The 27,873-nt window shown below is 39.2% G+C and overlaps 1 protein-coding gene across 5 annotated transcripts in view; it reads right to left on the bottom strand.

The window, feature by feature from the left end:
* GSTCD (glutathione S-transferase C-terminal domain containing) overlaps positions 1 to 26,872 on the bottom strand; it is a 65,379-nt gene extending 38,507 nt beyond the window's left edge. For 2 of the 5 annotated variants that reach the window (XR_006104103.1, XM_042468772.1), the window contains exons 1-5: positions 26,539 to 26,872; positions 24,147 to 24,562; positions 23,206 to 23,658; positions 21,089 to 21,343; positions 19,699 to 19,792 (exon numbers count right to left, since the gene is read on the bottom strand). Coding sequence is in view for 4 of the 5 variants with exons in the window: in XM_042468772.1 (XP_042324706.1) it covers positions 19,699 to 19,792; positions 21,089 to 21,343; positions 23,206 to 23,658; positions 24,147 to 24,562; positions 26,539 to 26,545 (1,225 nt within the window). In the remaining variant the exon portion in view is untranslated. Of the gene's footprint in view, positions 1 to 19,698; positions 19,793 to 21,088; positions 21,344 to 23,205; positions 23,659 to 24,146; positions 24,563 to 25,605; positions 25,715 to 26,538 lie in introns of those variants that run through there. The other 3 variants (XM_042468770.1, XM_042468771.1, XM_042468773.1) reach the window with 3 other exon arrangements.
* Positions 26,873 to 27,873: the final 1,001 nt, after the last annotated feature.

Consider the following 27,873-nt stretch of genomic DNA (forward strand, 5'->3'; position numbering starts at 1 on the left):
TGCATGGCATTTTTCTTCATTTATGCAATGTCTTCAAGCTCTTCCATATTCCATACTGCACACTCCTCAAGGTGCTTCCAAGGTGCAACTGAATGCTACACAAATCTTCTTCCTATCTCTAAAAACCAGGGGGAAACGTAAGAAACCCTGGATTGTTGAATTACTTGGAAATACAGTATGACAATACCAAGAGACATTGGGCCCAAACAGACAGGGCAAAATGAAGCTGTTTCGGATCACTTTGGAGGTATGTTGTTGAAATGACATAGGCATCTTAAGAGGCCAGAAGGTGCACCAAAGCTGTAGCATGGCTTTAGCGTGGCTTCCGGCCTCTTAGGACGCATGCATCATTTAAACAGCATACCTCCAAAGTGATCCGAAGCAGCTTTATTTTGGCCTGTCTGTTCAGGCCCACTGTTGCCTTCTCCTCCTCCTCTTTTTGTTATGCACAGGGTTGGTAAAAACTATATAGAACAGCTGGCCAGCATAGACTATCAGAATGTATAAGCCTATGCATAACTCCATGATCATAAGAATAATAATTGGGGGGCGGGGTGCTTATGCGGGGCAGAAATTACAGTAGTTTGTAGATCTTCCAGATTAGTCCTCTCAAGTCTATGGCTAGTATACAGCAGAGCTCCTGGACTCACAATTATCATCAGCAAGTACCTCTGGTCTTGCACATGACTTGTAAGCATGAAACAAAACAAACCTTCCAGGAAGAACATACACAAAATATGCTTCCAATTATATGCATGCAATACCAATTTCTGGACCATGCAATTTTTTTTGAGATTTAATCTATTTTTAGTTAGTTTTCAAAACTAATCTCTAGTCAGTAACACACACTATTGCTAAATTTAACTGACAGAATTTAAACTGAACAGTACAGCTTGTTCTTTTTAGGTACTAGAACAAGATGAACTACAAAGCAAATGAATTTTTTGGGAATTGTTCAATATGTGGCATATTTAATAAATATTCCCAACACCCAAAATAAAATAAAGACCTTATCTTTGTGTGTGTGTTTTAAAAAAAATTCCAGACATTTTAGGACTAATTCGATGAGACACTGGTGGTCCCACTGGCTGCATCCCTAGTCTCATCAGATTTCTGTACAACTATGCATGTCAGGTCCCAAACCACACTGTGATCATACTGGCAGAAATAGGTTTTAACCCCTTCCCCACTGCCAATGCCCAAACTAAAATCTCTGTCCCAAGTTCTTTTGTCTCATTTGGGAAAACATATGGGGATTTTTAGAAACAAACATAGGCAATTTGACTTCTACAGATGCTACTTTAAAACACTGTGCCACAAACTTTTGCTTACACCCAAAAAGCTAAAATGGATATAACCAGGGTGGCTATCAGATTCTGACACTTGCTCCTCTGCTTAGTCTGAATGACAGTGATGAGAAGGCTTTTTCTAATTGTAAAGTTTTTACCTGATTTTATCTGTGAGCTGCCTTGGGTCCCTTTCTGGAAGAAAGGCGGCATATGCATGAAATAAATAAAGTTTGACTTTTACAATATGGACCAAGTGATTCTATTTTTTCAATTCAAAAGTTCCTTTCTTCCATTGTCCTATTAAACCATATGTTACGTTTACATTTTTACTGAAGTTTGGTGAAAGATAAAACAGCAGGAATGAACAGACACTGCGGAGCTAAAAACAAAAACCAAACAAAACAGGAGAACATAGTAAATCCATCTGGTGACATAAACTGCTCTATTGGATGATGACCAAGAGATTCACATCTGAAATCACTTGGTCATAGACAATAACACCACCTTCAGTAAGGCTATTCACAGAAAAGTGTTTTCTGGATTACTGCCAAATTAAGTGTGGATCAGCACATCAACAAATATAAGAACATAATTAAAATTTAGCCAACCTAAGATTTCACGTAAAACACATTTTATATCATAAAGATTCTTGCTTGGAAAAAACCAAATAAAGCTATATTTTTCAAATTAAATTAAGCTTCTGTGATAGGCACCTGCCTACATCAATTTAAATAGTGTGCAAAACAAATTCAACAGTCATTAAATTAATTTTCACTCTTCTAAATAAAAACACTAAAAAGTCAATAAGTATGCAAAGTACAGTGGCCTATTAGTATCCTCTAGGGTTTGGTTCCAAAATCACAGTGTATACCAGAATCCACGAATGCTCAAATCCCATTATATACAATAGCATACGGTGTTGAAGGGGAAAGACATGACAGTTGTCATCACAGACCTGAGGGGCATATATTGCTATTATTATCAAAAGTTCTCTTGATCTCATATGAAAGTTGCCTTCCTCCAACCTAGATTTTACCCTAAAACTTAATTAACATATAGTACTACCACAAAACATGGATAGCTTTCCCCATTATGCCTTACATAGTGAGATACCTAGCAGTATCTGACCACTTACTGTTAAACACAATTGCCTATATGGCAATTGTATTCTTAAAATCCTATGGACTCAAAAAATTAGGATTGGGGTTGCATTTCTTTCCATCTGTTTAATTATTTGCAGTGAAATTTCATCAGTTCTACACTTGGAACAGAACAAAAGAATAGACTAAGAAGAGTTAAGTATACCAATTACTGTTATGAGATGTAAAAAACCTACCAGAATAAAAATAATGGAACAAAATACAAGAGGTGGAGCAGGAAGGGAATATAATCATTGTTTTTATGAAATAACTAAATAACTAAAGGAAACATTGCTGTCTAAAGCAAATATACTTGTTACTAAGTATCAGGTATGCTTACATTGTAACATACATGCACAACTTCTTGTTATTACAGTCCATCTGAGCATATACCAGAAAGATCACAACTGAGGCAGAGCCCAAAATCAGCACAAAAGGATTAGGGTGAAAAATGTGCATAAAATAAGCTGTAGACTTGAATCTCTGGCACAGTTGGTCTTCCTTGTAATAAACACTGGCATGAAATATGTTTGGGGGTCAGATCAAGTTTGCAAAGGATGGATTTTGTGAAGAAAATAGGGGTTTCATGAATTGGTACTAATCTTCAAAAACAGGAAAGAATTTTTTTTTACTAATCTATCTCTCTTGTTTTTCTTACACAAAATAACTACTATTAGCTACTGAATTAGGCATTCAGATTCCTTATCAAAAGATGCCAATATATAATGATACATTTTATTTGAGAGAACTATGTACAACTCCAATTATTTTCAGACAAATGGCCTTTTTTTTTAAAAAAAAGTAAGAAACAAAGACCCACAATGAATGTAATTTGTATAGCAGTGTTTTCCCCCAAACCTCTGAATATTTTCTTTTCACTTCTTTGAAAAGTGAAATTAAATACTCTTCCAACATATTCTGCACTAAATGGAACACAAAGCATTTTTTCCCCTTAATATTCTACTGGCTAATTTTCTATTGGCTTATAATTAAAACTGAAAACTATTCCCCCCCCCCCACTTTCTAATGAGAGGTGTAGCTGCATTTTTTAATGCTGAAACCAAAACTATTATATATTCAGGGTAAGCCATGTTGGCCATATAGCAAAGTACAATAACATCCAAAATCCTCAAAAAAGTGATACCTTTTTTGGACCCACCAAAATACACAAAATACATGATGAAAGCTTTCAAAGTTCTGCTGGCTTCTTCATCAGGCAAAGGTGTTAAAAATCACACCTTTGCCTAATAAAGAAGTCAGTGGAGCTTCAAATGTTTGCATCATGAAAAAGCCAGTGGAGTTTAGCAAACTTGGATTTTTGTGCATTTTAATCATCCGCATAAAGGTGTCACTGTTTTTGGCTTTTAGCTGTTATTGTCCAAAACGGTTAGTACAAGCTCACTGCCTGTACAGATACAAATATGCTAACTCATTTGTCTTCTAATACATTTCAAAATTCTCAACAAATAGTATGCGATACTAATCAAATGATATTTAATTAAGCATTTAATCACAATTGATTTCATTCTGCAAGGTATGCTAAAAGGATTTCAACTTAGAAGGTATGCTAAAAAGAAGAGCAGCCTTAAAGAATAATAACCATTTGAAAGCTACTACAGTCATACGTTACTTAATTCATAAGAAATAGCATTGAATATGATAGGTTTTTCTAGAAAAAACAGCCTAAGTTTGGATAATTCCCACTGCAATATATTATGATACTCACAGTACTGAGCAAAAAGTGCGCATAGGGTGCAGCCACAGTACAGAATTAAAGCAGTTTGATACCACTTTTACTGTTACGACATCATACAGAATCCTGGGATTTGTAGTTTGCCGAGGTATTCTGCCTGGTCTGTCAGAGCAATCTGTTGCCTCATCAAACTACAAATTCCAGGCTTCTGTAGGATAAGCCATGGCAAAGTGGTGTCAAACTGTTTTAATTCTGCAATGTGGTGCACCTACAGACAACTTGTGGCGCTCCAAATCTGGTTCTGCTACATCTCTCACCATTCTTCACAACTGGGTATACTGGCTAGAGCTCACAGAAGCTGCAATCCAACAACTGGAGGGTCAAAAGCTAAACAAAAATCAATAATATCAGAGCTTAATCAGACTGTAGCAACAACAGAAAGTTTATGCTGTAGGTTATGTAATTATATAATTCAGATTTACACCATTACTTCATTCTTGTCATTTGTTTTTGCTACTGTTGAAATGCAGGCTGTAAGATCTTTAGATCAGTGAATGTTCCTTTTGCAAAATAGATCTTTGACTTTGATCATGTTAAATCATTCCTCCAAGCTGTAAAAAAGGAGGAGGACAAGGGTACCATCACTCCCTTAAGCAACATACTCTGTTGCACTTCACTTCTTTCCAGCAGCCATCCAGAAACTATTTCACCAGGCTGAGTAGCTTCATAACTTACAACCAAGTTTTTCCTTTTCCATCCCCCTTTCCTTCTGCATCCTTTTGTATTATGTCTTTTAGACAGTAAGCTCAAGTGAGGGACTGTCTTTTCTTTTCTTTTTTACTGACATGTAAGTTTCTTTGACATCCTTTCCAGGTATAAAGTGATGTATACAGCAGGTAATTTCTGTAGCTGACCAATACCAATAGAGTAAAAATAAGTGTGGAAGAATTACAAAAATCCAGTTTAAAAAGATTTAATGACACTGCCAACAAAGATGATGTGCAGCAACTGGGACCCTATGTTGTCCATCAGATGATATTTGCATAATAAGTTGCATTATTGTCTTTCAACCTTCCAAAGCAGAAAAAAATGGAGAGCTAGCTGCCATGTCCTATCTTTTGCCAGGCAGACCTGGAAATGACCTTGCATGTAAAGCCCTGCCAGTTAAAACAAGGCAAACACCATGCTCTCCAGTAACATTCTTTTTGGAACAAATCAAGTCTGTTGAAATGGTGTCAAAAGAAACAAAACAAAAACAAAAATGTGACCTTGGATGTACTTTTTAAGGAATTTAGACCACAATGCTGACTAAAATATAAAAATAGCAACATAAAAATAGCAAATTTGGCAGACTCTTGGACAAATATGGGATATGTAATGAATTCAGATAAATCAAACATTGGCCTCTTGAAGATCAGCAGAAAGACTGAAGGCATCTTTCAATTCAGACATGCAATTTTAAGGGGCCATGCAAGTGGGCCAGAAATTATCTGAAGGCATAAAGCCTCCTTAATGTCTGCAGCTGATGTTAAGGAGGCTTGACTTTGGGACAAGGCAAGATAAAACACCTTCAGAAAACCAAGGGCCTAAGCAGACAGGCAGGATAGCACAAGCCAAGCCCATGCTATTCTGCCTCTGGTTCTGACACAGGTCAGTCTTCGGACCAATGAAGCGATGATCATGTATTTATACACAATGGAGCAGCTGTGTGCCCCTTACCTGCCTCCATCCTTGCATCTTCTCAAGCCCCTTAAGGGCAGAAATGGGGCACCTGGCTACACCCAAGTAGCCAGGTTCCCCCCATACAACATCACAGGCCATGATAGGGGCTTCTGAGAAGACGCAACAGTGGAAGAAAGTAAGGGGGGGCACGCAGGGCCATGCAGTGTGCCAGCTGTCACCACAGAAGCAAGCACCAGGCCTTTTTGCCTCAGGTTAAGTCTCCTCTGGGCAGGATAGGTCCAGAACTACCAGATCAACATCCAGACTAGCAGATCCCAGCTCAAGGTTACAGGAGAACACAAGGCCAGGGGGGAACATGGGCCTTTTTGCCCATGCGTATAGGCCCCAAGTAGAAGGGTCTTTCAGCTTCTCTGAGAAAGTGAACAATATAAAGAAGAATGTTAATTCCTCATATCCTAAACACTGTTAAGATCAGGACACTAACACAGACTGATATGCTCTTTTCATTTCCCCTCTTTTACTCCCTTCCTGAAGCACCACCACATCTCCCTGGCATTTCTAGGCTATCTGCCACCATCTCTTTCTACTTCAGCTGAGTCTTGTTTCTCTCAGGACACTTAACAAAAAGAGCCTTGTGGGGAGGAACATCATGAATGGTTCAACTCTCTATGCAGTGGGTGTGATTGTTTGAGTCTTCATATTTTCACTGTATTTTACAAATAGTGTAAGTTTGAGGATTCCAGTCAAAAAGAGGGATATAAATCTACTTAATAAATAGCTAAATACTTCAAAAATGTAAAAAGTTTATGCCATAAGTGTCTTGGGGCCCAAACAACAGAAGAAGCACCTCCTTCTATATCATTGTGCATGATCATTCAATCTCCAGAGTATGTTCCTCTCAGTACCATCAGTAAATGTCTCAGTACCATCAGAGATGGTGGAACAAGGAAGGGAGCAATAGCAAAGGCGAATACATTTCTATACCACTTACCAGTGCACTTAAGCACTCCCTAAGTGGTTTACAATGTGTAATACAATTGCCCCCAACAAGCTGGGTACTCATTTTAGCGACCTCAGAAGGATGCCAGGCTAAGCCAACCCTGAGCCCCTGGCTGGTAGTAAACTCACAACCTTGTGGTTTGTGAGTGAGTGGCTGCAGTACAGGCATTTTAACCACTGTGCCACCAGGGTTCAGGGAGGGGCTGCATGTATTTGCTTTCAATAAATTCTCCAACTGATCTCTACCAAATATATTAAGAAATACATTATAAGGCACTGTGAGTTTTAATATCAAGCAGTCTCAACATGTCATGATCAAAAGTAATGATGTGGTGAAGATCTCACACACCAATTGGATTATTTTTTCTAGGCAAATTGTTATGAAAAGCTACTTTAGGATTAACATATCCTATGCCTTTTCTTTTCTTTAAACACACACACACATAAGTTCAGGAGACATTTCATCCCAAAATAGATTTTTTTAAAAACAGGAAAAACAGCAGTTATCATGTTAGGTCTCTATAGTCTTTTAAATAAAAGTGTTGTGTAATAACAGAAGGCCAAAAGGCTTCACTTTCCTTTTCTATCATTTCCTATCTAGAAAATTCCCCTGCCAGTGAGGGATGGCAGGTTTACAGTAAGCTCTTTGTTTTGGTTATCTCAGGTGCTGAGCCGTGAAACTCTGTCTCATATCAAAGTCATGTCATCATCTGTTGCTACAGGCTTTAAAAACTTTGCTCTGGATGGTCTTTGTCTATATATGCACATACTCTAACATCAACTTCGGTCAAATCTGAGAGATTAATCATTTGGCAATACACCAAAATATACCTAAGCATTAACTCTTTCTTTGCATGTAGCTTGTTGTTCTTGTTAACTGCTTTCAGGTCGACCTCAACCCATGATGACCCTATGTATGAGAGGCCTCCAACCATCCTGTTCTACTCCTGTAGAGTCATGACCATGGCTTCTCTGATTATGTCTATCCATCTGAAATGTGGCCTTCCTCTTTTTCTATTGCCCTCCACTTTGCCAAGCATTATAGTCTTTTCTGGTGAGTCTTTGCTTCTCATGATATGGCCAAAATATGATAACTTAAGTTTATTCATTTTGCTTCCAGGGAGTGTTTGGGCCTGATCTGTTCTAGGACCCATCCATTGGTCTTTTTTAGCAGTCCACAGTATTCTCAAAACCCTTCTACAGCACTTCATCTCAGATGAGTCCCCCCCCCCCCATTAGTTTTATTCACTGCCCAGGTTTCACAACTATACGTAGAAATGGGAAATATGATGGCATAGATTTAATGATATATCTTTACGCTTCAAGATCTTGTCTAGTTCCTTGCTAGGTGCCCTTCCATATCCTAGTCTTCTTCTGGTGTCTTGACTGCACTCTCCACTCTGATAGATGATTGAACCCAAGCATGAAAAATCTTGGGACTATTTCAATCTCTTCCTCATCTACTTTAAAATTATGTAGTTCATCTGCGGTCATAATTTGTTTTGTTTTCTTGATCTTCAGCTATGAACCTGCCTTTGCACTTTCTGCCCTAACCTTCTTCAATAATCTTTCTATACCTCTGATATTTTCTGCTAGTATTATGGTATCATCTGCATATCTTAGATTGTTGGCTTTCCTTCCTCCAATTTTCACACATCCTTCCTCCAAGTACAACCCTATTACTTGTATAATGTTTTCATAAAACAAATTAAATAGATAGAATGATAGAATGCAACCTTGCCTGACCCCCTTTCCAACTGGAAACCATTAAGTTTCTCTATATTGTGTCCTAACAGTAACCTCCTGTCCTTAAAGATTCCGCAACAGAACTATCAGATATTGTGGCACACCCATTTCTTTAAGAGCAATCCTTAGTTTCTCATGATCTATACAATCAAATGCTTTACTATAGTCTATAAAACACAGGCTGGTCTTTTTTTTTTAAACTCCTTAATATGTTACATTATCCAGTGTATGTTTGCCCTATGATCCTCAATGCATCTTACTTTCCTGAACTCACTTGGGTCCACATATGGTAAGTGACTTTGTTGGAGAATGTTAAGCATAACTTTGCTTGCATGAGAAATTAATGCAATGGTTTTGTAATTACTGCAGTTTCTGGTGTCTCCTTTCTTGGGGATTAGAAGGACAGGTTGCTCACCTGTAACTGTGTTTCTTCGAGTGGTCATCTGCGAATTCACACAAAATACTGAGCATTTCTAGTTGGTAGGCCATTGTTTTGTTTTCCAAATTTGTTGATATATCTCAGTTAAAACTAAAGTAGATTCTGTCTTGTAGCTTGGGGCAGCTCTACTAGTACACCATCAGTTCCTGTTGATTTATTTCTCTCAAGTGCCCTGAGTGCAGCTCTCACGTCAAAAATTTTAAGTTCATCCTCATATGGTTCTTTGAATCTGTCATCAATTCATCCCTTTTATATATTTCTTCCATGTATTGTTTCCATTGTCTTTTTATTTCTTATTGGTCATATAACTTACCCATTCTTGGCTTAAAATTTTCCTTGATTTCTCAGATCTTGTTGAAGAGATCTTTTGTTGTTTTTTTTGTTGTTAGTTTCTGTTTCATTGCTCTGATTATTATAGTACTGTACAACAGTTCTTATCCCTACACACAAGTTGGTGTACATTTGCATTTAGGGTTCTGGTCCTATTTCTGTCACCATTCTTTTTTGCTTCTTTTCTGTTCTTGACTGCTTGTAGGGTTTCGTCTGTCATCCATTGAGGCTTTTCCTTTTTGGCTACAGGATTTGTCTTTCTGCTTTCCTCTCTAACAATGTCCCTGGCTTCAGTCCTGAATTCTTCTGGCTCCTGGTCCATTAGGTTTAATATGCAAATCTATTCTTCACTTTGTCTTTAAATTCTTCATTGATGTTTTCCAGGTTATATTTTGGTATGATGGCTGGGTTACTGTTTTTCTTTAGCTTTACTCTACTTTTGCTATTAGTAGTGCATGGTCTATGCGACAGTCTGATCCTGGCTTTGTTCTTGTAGAAAGAATGGAGTTTCTCCATCTTTTGCTTTCAGTTATATAGTCTATTTCATTTCTATATTGGCCATCAGTGATATCCATATATATGGTAACTTACTATATGTAACTTACTTAGAAACTAATGTTACAAGAAGGCATATTTTACTCCAGGTATATTTATGGTGTAGGAACGTAATGACATTTTGCATGCCCAAGTCTATGTGTATAAAGGGGCTTTCTGGATCACTGTAACCGTTTTGAATGCTGTATGAACAATAATAAAAGAGCACTAAATCTAGAGCAGTGATTTCCAAACTCTGGTCCTCCAGATGTTTTGGAATTCAGTTTCCAGAAACCTCAAGCATCTTGGACAATAGTCTGGGATTCTGGGAGTTGAAGTCCAAAACACCTGGAAGGCCAGAGTATGTGAACCACTGATCTAGAGGAAGACTGGAAAGACAAAACAGAGACATAAGAAATATCCACTTCTTTTATCTGCTTAGATCCTTCCTCTTGGAATTCAGGGAAATTATTCTGACCATATTTTTAAAAATCTGTTTTAAAGGGATCGTTTCAATTCCATGTTTCGTTTAGCTCCTAAATAGTTTTGAAATGTAGCTCTTGAAAGAAACCAGAAATTTGATGTATGGTGTATACTAAAAAATAACTCTTCAGAAGCTGTTCCAAATCATCTGGTCAAGAACACTTTAACTATGGAATAATTAAAGCCATCACCACTAAAATGCTGCATATGTACAGTAGTCTGACCTTTAATTAGAACAATGAAAACTTTTTTACGTATCAGAAAGCCATTTTGAACAGATTAAGAACTGCACATAATGAAATACTTAAGATTCATTTGGTGTTTTTGTAATACTGCTTATGCACAATTTGCCAATATAAATTCTAAATCCATAAACATTTAGAACTTCACTTGAAGGAAGTTGAAGGAAGAAACAAGATAAAAGTCTGACCCTGTTAAATATAAGATTGGATCCAATTTACAAGATTCATCTGCAGTCCTTAATATGGATATCTAAAACTATTACAAAGCCAACTGGAAACAATAAGCAATTCTGGCAAGTGAGATTTCCTTTGTCTCTGCTCTTCTATATATTATTTAAGACCAAAAACATCCCTGAATTTCACAGAAATGTGTCACTCAGTCAGCATCAATCATAAAGACTTTAATTGGCTACGAAGGGATTCTTTTATCTTCATTAAATGCCAGTGCAGTTGTTGCTATGAAGGAAGTTACTGTGCACTGTAGTCAACCCAAGCTTGCGATCTGGCTGCAGGTCTTTGGACATTTGAAGCTTCCGAACATTCTTCAAAGGCAGTCTCATGTAGAACATGTTACAGTAATCCATCTGGGATGCAACTGTGGCATGTGTCACCATAAATCTGATGTCTCAAGGAACAGGCACAGCTGGCACACAAGCTTTAATGTGTAACTGCATTCCTAGCCACTGCTGAAACCCAAGCTTCAGGCTCAGAGCTGAATCCAGAAGTATAACTAGGCTGCGGAAATGCGACCTCAGGGAGAATGCAATACCATCTAGCACAGGCTGAATCTCTACTTCCTGGTCTGACTTTTGACTAACCAGGAGCACTTCTATCTTGTCTGGATTATGTTTCAGCTTGTTCTCCCCTCACCCAGTCCAATATTAATGGCAGGCACAAGTTTAGAACCAAGAAAGCTTCCTTGGCTTGTGGAAAGAGATAATAGAGTTGAGTGTCATCTGGGAGTTCATCAAAATTTTAAAATTGGATTTTTAACATATGATTAAAAATAAATAAAAGAAAAAACAGCTGGTTGTCAGCTATTTTCTCATGCAATAGTAGTTCACAGTTATCACTTATTGCCTTTTGCAACAGTGGTAAGGAGGCTGGACCAGTTTTGCTAAGAACAAAACCTGATACTTTGCTGCTCAAATGCTCCTGCTTTTATATATTTTTCCAGTATATACCCATCCAATCAGAGATGGGTTTTACTGGTGCTTGTTAACTATCAACAAAGATTTTCTCATACAGTGAGAAAAGGGGTTGCCTTCTGTAAAAGGACACAACTACTTTTGTAAAAGGCCACAATTCATCCAATCACGTAAGACTTTCACTGGTTACTGTTATGATTATCTGCCATCTGGTGACTGCAAAGCTTAAATGCACCTGACCAGCTTTTTATTCTGCCTATGATTTAACAGGGCTTTTTCTTATTGGCATTTATTGATAGTTGGAGTTAACACTCAGTGTTTTTATTACAACTAGGTGCTTAATGCCTTGACTAATATATGTAGACTGATTATTTGTTTCTCATCACTTATTTTGGGGGGCTTTACTTTGCAAAACACAAAGAAAAATAGCATCCAGCCAACAATTCCATTTTTCCAAAAACATGTCAAAAGCAGTTATCTATAAAGTACACATGTACATGAATAGCAAATGCAGTGAGATCTTTGGACTACTGAATAACAGCTGGAGAATGTTTATCCTTATAGCCTTAGATTAAAAGGCATGCAGAATCCAAACATAACAGCAATTAGTTAAATTCTAAGTCTCAAGTATGTAGTTGTTGTGTACCTTCAAACCTACCGTGGAGTTTTCTGGGGACTGAGAGTGTGTGACTTGTCTATGATCATTCAGTGGGGTTCCCAGTGGGGAATGAACCCTGATTTCTGCAACCATAGTCTAATACTCAGACTGCTACACCACCCTGGCTCTCATGCCTCAGGTATTTTCATTACCATAAACTCTTACATGTCAGTTCACCTTAAATCAAGTAACCAGCTATAGCTATCTTTAACTCAGGAGGGTTAAAATGGAAATCAGGTCTTCTGTTGTGATTAATGTACTATGGGTTCAAGGGAAACTGACAAGGCATCCTCATATAATCTCTCTTCATGGGAAAATGAGTCATTCTTTCTCAATATTACATCTGAGAACTGCAATCCCTGCTGACATGTTTTTGAAAAACCCAATAAAAATGTCATACCACACACAGTTCTTTCACCAGTTCAATATTTTTTTATCAATTTAGTTGTTACACAGCTTTAAGTGCAAACTGATGTTCCAGTGTGATTTCTTTTAGTGTTTGTGAAAGGATTTTTGTGTTTCATATCAGTGAATTAAAATGTTTTGCAAGACTATTCAACCCCTTTCTTACTCCTTGGAGGATAATACAATGAGCCCTTGTTATCCTCTGGGGTTTGGTTCCACGACTCCCTGTGGATACCAAAATACATGGATGCGCAAGTCCCATTATATACAATGGCAGAATCAAATGGTATCTTTATATAAAATGGCAAAATCAAGGTTTGCCTATTGAAATTCATATATATATTAAATATTTTCAAGCTGTGGATGCTTGAATCCGTGGATAAAGAAAATCCATGGATAAGGAGGGCTGACTGCACTTTGCAGAATCATTTCATTCAGACATATATTATATCATAGAAATGTCAAAACAAATAGGGGGGGACTGTAGGAGGAGGAGCAAATCTGAGTTCATTTTTGGATTTAGAACACTTCTAAACTTCTATAAAACCAGCACACATTTTTTCAAAGAAAGGTTTTAAGACTCTCGATTCTGCAGGCCTATGAGATAGTTAAAAGCATTTGCAAACAAAAAAATAATAATCACTAAAATTTTAATCACAGACAAGATCTCTTCATAAGGTTCAGAAATCACAGTTAACACTGAAATGGGGGTAGGCAAAATGTAGCTTGCAAGTCAGATGCAGCCCATAGGCCCATTTTGTGTCCCCTGCACACCCAGAAGCTTTTTTAAAGCCCCCCCCCCCAGACCTAAGGAATACTTTTATCACATCTTTGGGTTTCCAGGATCAATTTTAGGCACAGGAGAAAACCAGGAGGTGACTTTTGTTCACTTCTTATTAAAAAAAAAGGCATCTCCTGAGCCCAAAATGGCCCAGTGGGGTGTAATTTGTGGCAAATATGCCCCCCTACATTTCTTAGAGGATGCTTGGAGGTATTATTTGTGAGCAATTATTTAAAAAACCTTTTATAGCATGGTGGTGCATGGGGTCCAAGGTTTCCCATAGGGGTGTTAATGCAGCACCCTGCCCTCCCACAGTTGCCCATTCCTGCACTAAAAGGCGAGTAGCAACTATTTCAAAGAGGTAGTAACAGTGAGGAGAAAAGGATAAAATGAAATCAAAAACTTCTGCTTCGAGTTGGAACCAGGATGCAATACTAAACAACTAATTCATTATTTCAAGTTATTTTCTACAGACAAACTGGGCTGAGGAAGCAAGTTATCCCATTCACTGAAACAGAAGAAATATCTTCATCATCCTATTACAATAATGGGTCAGGTTATCCCTATTCCTCAAAATGTAAACATGAATTGTTTTATAAACAAAAACAAAAAATAAATAAGAAACAACTACCTTCCTTAAAATATTTAAACTGATTAAAACAACCATGCATGCAAATAAAAATATAAAATCAGCACAGGAGCAGACAATACAGGCACATCCCAAAGAGGAAGAAGCACCATCACAACCTTTTGTCTTGGCCAGTTTAAGGCAGCAGGACTTTAGAAACAGCAGACAATCAACAACTGCACTTCACTCCAATACCCCACCACTATGATTTTAATGCCTATACTGTATGCAATTTCTTTTCTTTAATTTAGGAATGGAGCAAGAATTAGATTTTTAAAGACTTTCCCAGCTAACTTGAAACCCAAATGAAATGTTTTACATGAAATCTAGTAAAATACTTCTAAGGAGCAAACCTATCACAGGCTACCAAGAATGACAAGAGCCTGATGTATGTGGCATTTCGTTTTGAAGTTGCTTCAGTCTACATTATTTTCCACCATATAAGCCAGCAGTGAGACAAATAACTTTTACTGCCCTCTAGTGAACGTTTTTTTTTCTGTGACTACAAGTAGTTTCCAATTTATAGTGACCCTAATCTGCACCTATCGTAGGATTCTCTTGGCAACATTTGTTCTCAGGTGGTTTGCTTTTGCCCTCATCTAAGGCTGAAAGACAGTGTGACTTGCCCAAGATCACCCAACGAGTTTCCATGACTGAGTGGGAATTGGATCAAAATTTCTAGATTGGATATAAACTCAATGATTCATAAATTCATAAATCAAAGGGAAACAAGATGCCAGAGAAAAATATGAAAGTTGTTTCTGTAGCAGCAAAACTTTTAGTTTTAGTTTATTTTATCTTTTTAAACCACTGATGACTTTTCAGACATACACTACTACCCCATCTCTGACAGAATTGACGTATACTGGTTATTCCTATTTTTGGGACAGATGCATTCTCTTAATGCTTTCATTAAGTTCTTATAGAATTCTTGCTACTATAAATGTACTGAACACTGAGCTTTGGTATAGCCATAGAAAAACTGTACACTTGTCAATGCTTTCTCAAAGCCTCTTGCACACTACATGCAGGGGAGGTGGATATCAATCTACCAAGTTATATTTCTGAACTTCTTGCTTCTTCTTCATCCCCTATTTTCTATATCATCTCATAAAGAATTTTGAAGAAGCTCATGTCACTTATCTTTTACCTTAGTAAAAATTTTGTGGTCCTAACAAAATGTATTACCCTTCTCTGATAACTGTTTTTATTTATGGACCACATGCTTATCTCTCTTTTTTTCTTTTTTTTTAAATAAGCTTCTTCTGGTCACTGAGAATAATAAACTAATATTCAGCATAGAACTTGAATTTTCAAATATAAATATAAATTAAAAATTATTTCCAAACCAGATCATTGAAGTAGAACAGTTACATAGTCATTGTTTCAGAAGATTTGTCATTTTATGAATAATTTTCTTGTTGTTGTTGTTGTTGTTGTTGAAGGTACCCTAATGGTGCAGTGTTAAAATGTCGGTACTGCAGCCAAAACATTGTGAGCTCAGTCCTGCAGGACTCCAGGCTGACTCAGCCGTCCATCCTTTTGTAGGTTGGTAAAATGAGTACCCAGCTTGTTGGGGGCAATTGGCAAACACATTGTAAACCACTTAAAGTGCTTAGCACTATAAAGTGGTACAGTATAGGAATGTTAGTGCTATTGTGTGCCTTATAGCGACTCTATCACGGGGTTTTCTGAGACTGAGAGGGTGTAACCTGCCCAAGGTTATCCAGTGGCTTTCCATGGCTGAGTGGAAAACTGAAGCCCATTCTCCAGAGTCTTAGCCTTATGCTCAAAACAATACATCACAATGACTCACCTATATCAGTATTATTTAATCTAAAATGAATGTTTTTAAAATAGGACTAATATTCCAGGCAAATAGTTTTGTCCCGAATAAAAAAATGGGAATGTACAGAACCACTCCCATCTACTGTTATGGGCACACAACCACTATTATTCTGAAACCAATTTGAAACACAAGTATTTAAAAATGTACAAATATTTTTGATGCAAAATGCAGCACACAAAAAAACAATCAGTATTATTTCTTCATTCTCTTGGCCATCACTTGGATTGGGTCTGCTATTCTTGTGGGTTTGCATGCAAAGAATTGCCTCAGATGTGGAAAAATAACTGGAAAAGCAGCATGGAAAGCTTAAGAAGGTAGGTAAGTAAAACTATAAAATGACATTCTTCAAAGTGCCTCGAAACATTCTGACAAGCTTAGAAAGAGTAAATGACTTTCAAGTACAGTATCTGTTTTTTAAATCCTCCCATTCTGTATGATAAATGACTGCTTGGAGCCCACTTTTGGAGTGTTTATCATTTATAAGAAAAGGATTTGAGCTGAAACTCTAATGCTGCAATACTATTATTTTTAACTGACAAAAAACTTAGTAACAGATCAGTTTTTAGTAGAATAGCTTTTGCTTTCTAACCTCTGAAATCTCATCCTTCAAGTGCTTATTTTGTTTAATCTGTGCTAAATATAGCGCTGAAACATAATTCAGTATGTATTACTGAGTATTAGTTAAAATGGCATTTTGATAGCTCCCATGAATTCTTTTATTATTGCAGTAAGAATACAACTGGCAAATACAGTATGTTAGATATGGCTAGATTTTCTCCTCACCCACATTAAAAAAAACAACAGATCTTGGAAATGAATTATACCCAATAAGGTGATGACCCTTGTGCACTGTCTAGGAACAGGTCACATTATCATACTACAGGCCTCAAACTCTTAAATTTCAGCTGTATCCCAATTCATCTTTGTTTCATGCTTTTCAGGACTTCATTGATTTTTTTCAGAAGTAAACAAGCATTAAGAACAACTTGGTGTTCCTTTGCAACAAACATATAAGCATGACAGTTGATCTATGAGCCCGACATTTATACATTAAGCCTGCATCTGCACTGCAGAAATAATCCATCTTTGACACCACTTTAACTGCTATGGCTTCATGCTATGGAAGCCTGGGATCTGTAGTTTGTTGCGGCTCCAGAGCTCTCTGACAGAGAAGGCTGAATATATCACCAAACTACAATTCCCATAAGTCCGTAGCACTGAGCCAGGACAGTTTAAATGGTGTCAAACTGACTTTTTCTGCAGTGCGGATGCAAGCTAAGTCAACCTTTATCAAACTTTTTTACCTTGGACCCCTGAAACAATTTTAGGTATCTGAGCCCCCATGCATAAAACTGATTATGTCTACAGGGTTGTTGTTTTTAAAAAATGGTGGTTGTTTGTTCAGTCATGTTCACTTGTGAAATTCCTAGTAAACCCAAGGTTTTTAAAGGGAACCTGGTTGAGAAACCCTGCATTACGTATTTAAGGCCACAGAATACTTTCAACTGAGAATCTCTTCCTGCTTTGGAAACAGACAGCAGTGAGACCTAAGAAATATAGCCAGCTAATAAAGCATTCCTACTGGACAGTGATCTGAATGATGACTGCATTGTGTCCTGCTGAGGTCTTAAAATAAATGGTAGTACACCTGTACTGTCCATTTAGCCTACAATTTAGCAAATGATGCAAGTACATATTTTGTGTGCCAATAGCACATCTTCCCTCAGATGAGGAACAAGCCTTATTCCGTGAGCATGAAAGAGACCCAGAAGTCATCCAATGAGATAGCTGAAAGTCAGCCAGGACTTCTCTGCTCATCAAGACAGGTCAGGGTCACACCAGGATGAGTAACAACCACCGAAAGAGGCATAAGCAAAAGTGGCTAGCCCAAATCTGCCTTCTTAGACACAGCATGTGGATAATCGAGCACTCCACAAGGAGGAACACATTAAAGAACCTTTTGTCTGATAACAGGGAAAAGCTTGGCTGTTGTAGGAGCCTTCAGCTTTATAGGCACTGCAGTCCCCTCACCAAAGCTGGGATCAGAATTCCTAGTTACAGATTCTTTTGTGTTTCTCTTTTGGGGATCTCTGACTTCCATGAATGACCCAGACTGTTGAACCTCTTCAATCTTTGTTGTCAAATAGTGACTTGGCCTTTGGCAATGGCCTATTCTCAGAACATGACTGTCACACCTCCCTATTACTCATCCCCTGCTGAATGACCTGGTTTTCCTAGACCTTTGCTCTCTTGCGACTAGTTGTGACTATCTGAGCTCTGCACTGACCGGAACTCCATGGGAGCCCCACAGACATTCAGAAAAGTGCTGAGTGGCTGCCTTAAGTGCTTTGTTTTTGAAGCATACTCAGTTACAGACAAAACTTGTCTATTTTAGTTTCTTATGGTGTGCTTGGTTTTTTTAAAACTATATTTTTCTGTGGATTTTCTGGGCTATGTGTCCATGTTCTAAAAGAATTTATTACTGATGCCAGCCACAGATGCAGGTGAAACATCAGGTATACATTCTTCCAGAACATAGCCACATAGTCCAGAAAACCTACAGAAAACTATAGACACTGACCGTGAAAGTCTTTGACTTCACATCTTTTGGAACTGTGGGTGGGTGTTTGCCTGTGTTTGTTTCTTTGAGAAAAAGCAAGTAATTTACCCAGAAACCAGTTTGTCTTCTGAGAAAAAATGGTGTTCTGTGACTGACCACATCCACCATGCTAGCCATTTTTGAATAGGCAAGCCCCTTTTAATGCGGTGTGCTGTGACCACAATGCATGTTCAATATTCCAAGTGTGCTCTCAAGCATTCAAAGGCTGGGCACACCTGTTTCAGCAGAGAAGATATAGGTGCAAAAGAGATGGATTTAGAACTTCTCATTATCTCAACTGTTTTCTTTAATAATAAATAGCTACGTCAGTCTGGCCTAACAGCTCTTAAGATATTTGACAATTCATTTATCTCCTGTCAAAGTCAGTCTCTCTCGCACTCTCAAAACTGAAAATTCCTTCTTCTTGAAACTGTTTTCTAACAAACTTGCATGACAAATTCTTTATCAACTGTGACACATTCCTGTAAGCCCCATTCCTATTTTAATGGAAATAAACAGTGACTAATCTAATGGAACATATTAATATATGAATACAATACTAACATTACCAAGAAAGCACCACAAAAACAATCAATTTATGGAAAAGAAATGCTGAAAATTGCAAGTTATTTTTAGTATAGCATTTTCATCTATGATGAGGAGGGAGGGAGGAAAGGAAGGGGGACCCCACATCTAAACCAGAAACTCTAGGAGGCATAAGAGCACCAAATCAAAATAACAAGCTTTTTTTCTGTCAAGGCAGATTGAATCATGACTGAAGTCCAGATAGCACAACATTTTCCATTTTCAGCAGTATCAAACAGATACAGGGCACAGCAGCAAAACTATTCCATTTTATCCCAGAGATCTGGAATCAGTACATATTGAACAACTTACTAGAGGTTTCATTGCTAATAGTTATGTCTGTTATACCTAAAGCATTTAAAAACAATTATGAAACAACTGTAACAGTAATTGTCAAATTATCCTTTGGTAGCAGAAAAGATGTAAGCATGATTCCAACAAACAGGAAGACACAGAGTAAATCTCTACCTTTTCCTGGATTAACAGCAGCTGGTAGGTTATCCCAGTCTAAGACCCAACTGGCACAAGGATGAGGGGAAAACTTTGCTTCAATGCCATTTTCCTGTAATTTAATGAGAGAGAAAGAGAGAGAGAGAGACCAATTCTTGTATCAGTTGACAACATCTAAAGATTAATTATTTGTATACTGCAAACCATTGACTGCTGTATAGTTTTTGAACTAAGTAAGGATGTCCCAATGTCATGGACAGTTATACAGGACATTGGCGAACTACAAAATTATCTTGCAACAAGATTCTTGGTCTCAGTTTCTGTGTTTATCAATAAACATCTCTTATACAAGCCAAAATTACCAGATGATCAGAAATGGATTATTACTGAGACTATACAGATTTCAGGTGAACTAGCTCTTAAGGGCTAGCATAGCTCACTGAGTGACAGCAAGTCAGAAGTCCCATAATCAAATCCTGATCAAATTATGAATTCACTCCACATATTTAGGCAAGCACCTGTGCTTTCTAGCACTGGCCATGCCTACAAAATATTGAGAATATAGCCAACTATGTAGGGTACTGTAATAGCTACTATGCTAATGTTAGTGAAAAGTGTTGATTACTTGGAATAAAATATATTAATTAATGAATTAATTCCTGGTGCAATTCAAAATGTCAGTGATCTATAAAACCCTATATGGCTTGGGGCAAAACTACCTGAAACGTGGTACAGTATTTCCCAATAAGAGCCTGTCTGAGTTTACAACCCTTGGGAAAGTGCCCTATCTCAGTCCCACTACCATTGCAGGCATGTTTGCGGAGGTCATGACAAAGATCCATCCCATTAGCTGATCTCTGAGTATGAATGTCCCTGCCATGGCAAGCTAGGTTGGCCGCTCTCTGCTCTTTTTCTGCCAGCAGATGAAGGATGAAGACCTCTGTTTACTTTGGCATTTGGATGTTAACTGCTGCAGCAGGTCTTTCAAATGGGGTGTCTTGTATTTGTATTTTAACAATTATTACGTTTTAACTGCCTTTTAAAAACTGTTTAAAATTAATGTTTTTAATAAAACTGCTTATATAATTTTAAAAAAACTTTTCACGCTTTTCATTGTTTTAAGTGCACATTGTTTTAAGTGCACTTTTTAACTCAAATTGTGAACTGCCTTGTGTCTCACACTTGAAGAAAGAATAGATACAAGTTTAAATAATAATTCAATAAATATTATTTCCCTCTCTCAGAATTAGATTTCATTCAAAACATTGTTTCCTGTTGAAAGTGAGAGAACTTTTCCTGTATAAAGTGACTGAAATATCCACAGATTTGGTTTTAAAAAATTACATTGACACATTCTTCAAATCTACATAATCCAAAAAAAAAAAGGTAAGAAATGCATTTATCCTACCATTAACTTTGTCATGGTTGGCCTCGGTCCACCTATAAAATGAGCATCTTCAAGCTCCTCTTCTGACTTATCAGAGGCTGTGCTGATATTCTGTAGATGTTCATCTGATAAAGAGGATGCCCCCACATACTGGCACATTTGCATATTCCATTTGGCAGCAGCTCGTTTTATTCCAGGTACTTCCTGAACTCTCTGGTACCAAGCGGATATCAAAGGCAACTGTGAGATGCTAAGATGGTTGTTCTTGCTGAAATCCTTTGGGAGAATACAAAAAAAATCTACTTCAAAACTATACTTTATAAATCATTTTTAGGCACAAAAAGGTTGAAATAACCACAACTGCTTTTTCCTCCTGTATTTCCTTCCTAGTGGAAGCACCCTAATATCAAAAGGTTTCTTGACATAACATTCTCACATACTGAATAATTTGTGGTATTTGATTTAAAGAAGCCAGTATAAAATCAATCCCCCAACTTAATTTCTACAACTGCAAGTATGAAAGAAACTAACTTTTTTTTTGTTTCCTAAAAAGATTCAAATAATTCATTTTCTTTCTTATAATTTATACCCTGTTTTCTCTCCTTCATGAAAGATTGAAAGTGGTTTATCCTTCAAAATTTATCTTTAGTTTGTTTCAAAAACCCCATAGTGCAGCTTCCATTCTTAGAAATCACCAAGGTAAGGCCAAGGTCCATTAACAATAATGAAAATTTTAGTGCCGAGAAAAAATTAGGGAAAGCCACAAATCTCTTCCCATATCATCCAAAACCTAGAATATACACCCAAGCTTCAGAACAACAGTATGACTTCCAAAGATGATGCCAACATCTATGAACTAACAAGGGGGCAAGTTCCCAAAAAATAATTCAAAGTGCTGGCTATGACCTATAGAGTCCAATGTGGCTCAGATCCAGATGGTGTGAAATACTGTATTTCCCCATATGAGCTGATCTCACCCCCTGCTACCGGCATGTTTGGTGAACACATAACCTGCACAGGAACTGTCAGAACCTTTTAGAGAGTAGATAGCATCTTCTGGGGGGAAATCACACCCCTACCTGGTGCACATTCTATGCTGGTGCCTGCTATCTCCTTCAGTCCCAGGTCTGCCACAGTAGAGAGACCCAGCCAGACTATTAGAGAAATGACATAGAGGTGTTAGGGGGGTTGTGTGAGTGCACAGATGACCACTTGAAAAACCAGTTACAGGTAAGCAACATGCTTTTCTTCTTTGTGGTTTTTGCATCACACACGCATGGGTACAAAACCAATTAATACCCACAGGAAGAATATTGATGTACCATGGCCAGCACTGCCCTTCTGAGATTAGTGTCCTTCAGAGATGTATTTTGGGAAGAAAGACAGGAGATCCACAATGATGTGGAAGTAAGACACCACTTTAGAAAGAAAGGTAGTATCATCCTAAGTAACACCTTATCCCTGTGAAAGATCAAGTATAGGGATTATGTCTAAGTGCAAAATTTCTCCCACCCAACACAGCAAACTGACCAAGAAGGCTATTTTGAAAGATAGTAGTCATAGGTTTGCAAAATATGCAGCTCTATGGTTGTTGTGCACTACTATGTATTGACTCTGGAGACAAACAGGTTAACCAGTGGAAGTTGCTACCTGTGAAAGAGGTCTCTAGCTGCAGAGAGAAGGCAATGGGAATGCATATCAGAGGCTAGAATTTTCCCCTTGCAACCAAAGCCCTTGATGAAGTATTATTTTGAGGCCATAGGTGCCCAGGAGTGCAGCTTTGGTGGAAGGCTGATGTCCCAGAATGACAAAGACAACAAAGAAGATGCTGCACAAAATCCCAAATTATGAAAAAACTCTATTGGCTCCTAACATAGGCCCCTACAAAGTTTGCAACATGTCTTTAGTGCATTCTGGTTGTCCTGATAAAGGCACAGCTGTTTTGTGGATTTTGGGTGTTATGGTACTATGCTTTACTTCTGTGAGACATTGTCATTTTGTTCTTTTTTACTCACAGGTAAACATACAAAGAGAGTAATTAAGGTGAGTACATCCATTTAAAGGTGAAAAAGAATTGGGAACATCCCACCAACTACGAGATTATCTTGACCATATATTTTAAATATCATAATTCTTACAAAAAAATGATAGATGCATGGAAAGAGAACGACATCAGCCAAAGTGAAATAAAGTCCTTCTGCAAAAACATGTTCCAACTGTGGGAGTTCTGATGTTTTCATCTTCCTAATGTGAGAAGGCTCCCTGGAGGTAGCACCTTGTATATTCTGCAGAGTTAATTTAGAGAGAGCTACTCTCAGTTCCAGATCTGCACCACAGGGTTCCCAAACGTCTATTACATTTTCCTCTTGTGAAGAAATATCATTATTTGATTCCTTGACAAAGGTCTTTTGCTGTTGAACTTTCTGCCTTCGAATTTTGTCATCATTATGCACTCTGACAGGTTCTCCCAACTTCTTTTCTAACTGCAGTATCTCCTCTGGAATACTCTGACGCCGATCAGGAGAGACCTGCAAAAAGTTTTCAACTGCCAGAGGAATGCTGATTTCACAAAGTCTGGTCCACTCACTAACCTGTAAATAAATACAATCACTAAGTTAAGGACTGATTTTATATCTATACTCAAAGAAAATGTAAAAAGAAATTCCAAAAAAAGAGTCACAAAGTGCAGAGTGTTAGTTTTGTCGTAAAGATAAAATCTTATCAAACATACTGAGCATATCTTACTGACACCAATAACCTTCCCCAAGACTATGTTACGCATAATCAAAATTCTACCAGCTTTTGTATTAATGTTCTGTGCAATCTCAGATCAATATTCAATGTTATTTGCATTACATTTCATACTTTAGTGTTTTATATGGTTTCTTTCCATTTAATCCATCCTAGACATTTGGTAACTTCTTATCCATTAAAGAAAGATGACCAAGATATGTTGCTTTCATGTAGTAAAAGATAATGAGATAATCATTTTGCTTGAAATCGATTATATATTGAAAAATATTTAATGTATTTGATGTTTATTACAAATCACTTTAAATCTATATAAAAATAAACTCACTTCAGCACAAGCTTTCAGACAGGTCTTTTTAAATCCCAAAAGTTCCAGAATATCTTCTTTAGATGGATCTGCCTCATATGTCTTATGTACGATTTGCCTCAATACCACAGCAAGTCCTGCTCGGCAAAACCTTCCATCCTTCTCAACAATAGCAGGTAAAGAGCAGCTCTGGACTAGCAAAGGAAGTTGACCTCTTTTGATGAAGCAAATATCTAGGTCCTCTGTTAGTACTTTGTCTGCAAGCGGGGAATTTGTGGCTGTTTCATTCGGAGATACTAGAAAAACACTGAATGACTTGCAGTCACAGTATGACAACAGGAACAAGGATATAGACGTGTGGAGAGGAAAGATACAGTCTCCAGTCTGATGAATGTAGTCTAGATACAGTTGGTCTTCAGTAACAGCTTTCATTTTTTCTTAAGGGAAGAAATGGGATTAATAAAATATGAGTGTAGATGGGTTAATTTTATATTTTTTAGACAGGTCTTTTTTAAAGTCTGCATTCAAACCAAGAAGGCCTCAAATTAGACATATATTTTAAAAATTATTTACCAATTACAGTAAAAAGAGAAAGCCCCAAATGATCTTGTCCCCACTGCAGGTTCCTTTTAAAGGTGAGGAATGGCACTGTTTTGAAAGAGTCATCTACAAAGGCAGTAATAGTTATCCTCCCTCTTATAATTTGTCTCACAATGATTCCTGAAGAGAAGCAATTTTCAAAGAAATTAAAGTTGTTGCTTTTCCAATTTTTTAAAGGTCAATAAAAATGGATGTCTTTTAAGATGCCACAAAGTTATAGTATTTTTGCATAAATAGCCCAGTTTTGGACCCATATCAGGACAGGAGTTACATATACATTAAATGAATGAATACGTTTTACTAAAAACATGCCATATTTATGTACAGCGCTGTGTAAATAAAGGATAATAATAATATTTGTCTAGAGCTGTCAAACCGAATTCTGCCTCAGGCTTGGCAGATGCAGTCTGAGCACCCTGACTGTGGACAGAATCCTTCAGGGGAAGTGTGACCCATCCAGAACTGCCTGACATAACTCCATTCCCAGATTGGGTGTCCCTAGTGCAAGTACCTCCATCTTTCAGTTTGAGCTTGTTTTCCCTTATCCAATCCCATTACCAACCTAAAACAGGTATTCTAGAGTATAATCTGTCCTAGGCACCCTCTGCTTTCTCATCCATCTAGCTTTTAGGATGAGCAAAAATGCCTGCTCAAATTTTGTAAGTTTTCTGGCATTGCTTTCCTTTGGTTCATCCTTCAGATCTTTCTTACATGCCCCTAAGTTTTACCCTTGACGTATTCACGGGTCTATTAAAACCTATAATTATGGGACCCAAAACCTGTCCTCAAGTTATGCATGAGGCCAATTGATAGTTGATTACAGACAGTATGCTCCAGTGTGATACTTTGATCGAGCAAAGCCAGCTCTTGGATAAGTTACCTTTACTGTCAATAACGTGGCTCTTGAAAGATCAGTGACAGTGTTTGCAGTAAGTATGGAGCTCAGATATCAACGAGGGTGGGCAGATTGTGAGAGATCTGAATGCTTCCTGTGGAATTACATGCGTTGTGAGAAGGACTTCTAAGAAGGGCTAGGGAAAAAACACTGTTACAAAAACCAAGATGTGGCCTAAGATGCTTAAAGTCAAAACAGGAATTCCTCCAGGAAGGGGGTTGGAAGATAGTGGTAACAGCCAGACTTTTAATATATATATATATGTGTGTGTGTGTGTGTGTGTGTATGTGTGTGGTGTATTTTTTTAATGTACGGTGTTTTTTAATGCTGTAAGCCGCCCTGAGTCCCAGCGAGAAGGGTGAGATATAAATAAATAGTATATTAATATACATATATATATATATGTATATATATATAACATTACACACACACACACATACTTAACCAGGAGAGGTTTAAACCATCTAAGGGTGCTTCCAAGGGGAGTACTTTGGGTGAGCATAAAAGGAGCATAAAGCAAAGTCACAGGACTTTCCAAGAAAACACCCAAAACAAAGGGAGGGGGACCCTCTAAAGCTGGGCATTTCCTACTCATATAGCCTGTGTCCACACTGGAGAAACAATCCGGTTTCGTACCACTTTAAGCACCATGAGTCAATGCTGTGGGACTCTGGGATCTGTAGTTTTTGGGGCACCAGGGCTCTCTGCCAGAGAAGGTTAGATTTCCCACGGAAGGACGGACCCCAGGATCCCCGTTTCACTGAGCCTTGGCAGCTAAAGTAGCGCCAAACCGGATTCCTATTTCTGCAGGTTTTGTGAAGGAACGGGGGAGGCTGCTTTGCTTCTGCCAGGGCCTCCTTCCTTCTGAGGCTGAGAGAGTGACTCCATCCCCGCCAAAGAAAGCAACCTCTCACTCACTGGCCATGGCTCCTCTCTCCCGCCTGCTGCTGCTGCATGGAGAAGACTGAACGAAGAGGCCCCGGGAGATGGGTACTGCGCATGCTCCTTGGAGCCCAAGGCCTGCTGGGAAGTGTAGTCCTGCGACCTAAGCGTCAGGCTGCCTATGGCTGGGCACAAAATGGCTTCAGGCTACCTATAACATTAGTCCCAATGGGTCTTAATTACACAGAGCAGTAGCGCAAGGCTCCGGCTCTATGCCTTTGAACTTGGGACTCCGGGGGAGCAAGAGGAGGCGTGTTCGCTGACTGACTCTGAACAAAGCCTAAGCGGCGCATTGCTCTGCTAGCCCCGCCCCTTCCTCTACGTCATCGCCGTCGCCACTCCCCTTCCCTGCGGATGACTGGAGGACGAGTCCCTCCCCCGTCATAAGCCCCGCCCCTCTTTCGCGTCATCGCCGTCGTCACTGCCCTTTCCTGCAGCTGATTGGAGAACGAGCCCCCCTCGTCATCAGCCCCGCCCCTCTCCCGCGTGAGACCCGGATGTAAAAATTGGTAAAAAAAAACGGCAGTGCACTCCCGCCCAGAGGCCGGGGCCTGAGGGCTGCTCAAGCGGGGAGTGCAGGGCTCGGCGTTCCTCCTCTCCTCCGCCCCCCAAGGCCTCGGATGGATGGGAGGAAGCCCTCTCGCGACTGCCGGCGCGGTGCTCCCGAGGGAGGCGACGGGGAGCTCCTCGCCGCTGTCCCCGCCCTTTGCGTCCGGCTGTGCTGCCTTGCTCGGAGGACAGCGCGGCAAGGCCAGGGTCCCAAGAGGAACCGGGGCTGAAGGCCCAGGGCGGTCGGACGGGGAGCGGAGGACCCTGTGTGGCGCGGCAAGGGCCCCGCCCTACCCTGCCTCATGCACTTTCTTCCCCACAACCCAAGCCAATGGGGGGAGAAGGGTAACATAGAGGGGGGAAGCAGGTACTGGAGCACCGGAGCCAGTGTGAGCAACCGACCCTGGTGGCAGTAGAAGTACCACATGCCGCGCCGGTGGGCCTCCTGCCCGCTCCCCCTCCGAGTGCCTGGGCGCCTCCGGGGGACGCCTGGGGACAGGCCAAGCGGCAAAGGGCGGGCGGGCGGCCTCGGAGCCTCTTTCTTCCCGTGGCCCCCTCTGGCTGCCGTCCCTTCCAGGGGAGCGAGGGGAGGGCAGCCCCCCGGAGGAGCAAGAGAGGCAAGGCGGCGGGCCCCCCCTCCGGGGAGGAGATTCGGGGCTCGCCGCGGCTAGGAAGGCTGCCTGGGGCCGGAGGGGAGCCAGGGCTTCCAAGGCTTGGAGGTGTTGGGGAGGCTTGAGCACCCTCCCCTCCGGCCCTGGCCCC

The sequence above is a fragment of the Sceloporus undulatus genome, chromosome 5, assembly GCF_019175285.1.
Source record: "Sceloporus undulatus isolate JIND9_A2432 ecotype Alabama chromosome 5, SceUnd_v1.1, whole genome shotgun sequence".
Taxonomy (NCBI): Eukaryota; Metazoa; Chordata; class Lepidosauria; order Squamata; family Phrynosomatidae; genus Sceloporus; species Sceloporus undulatus.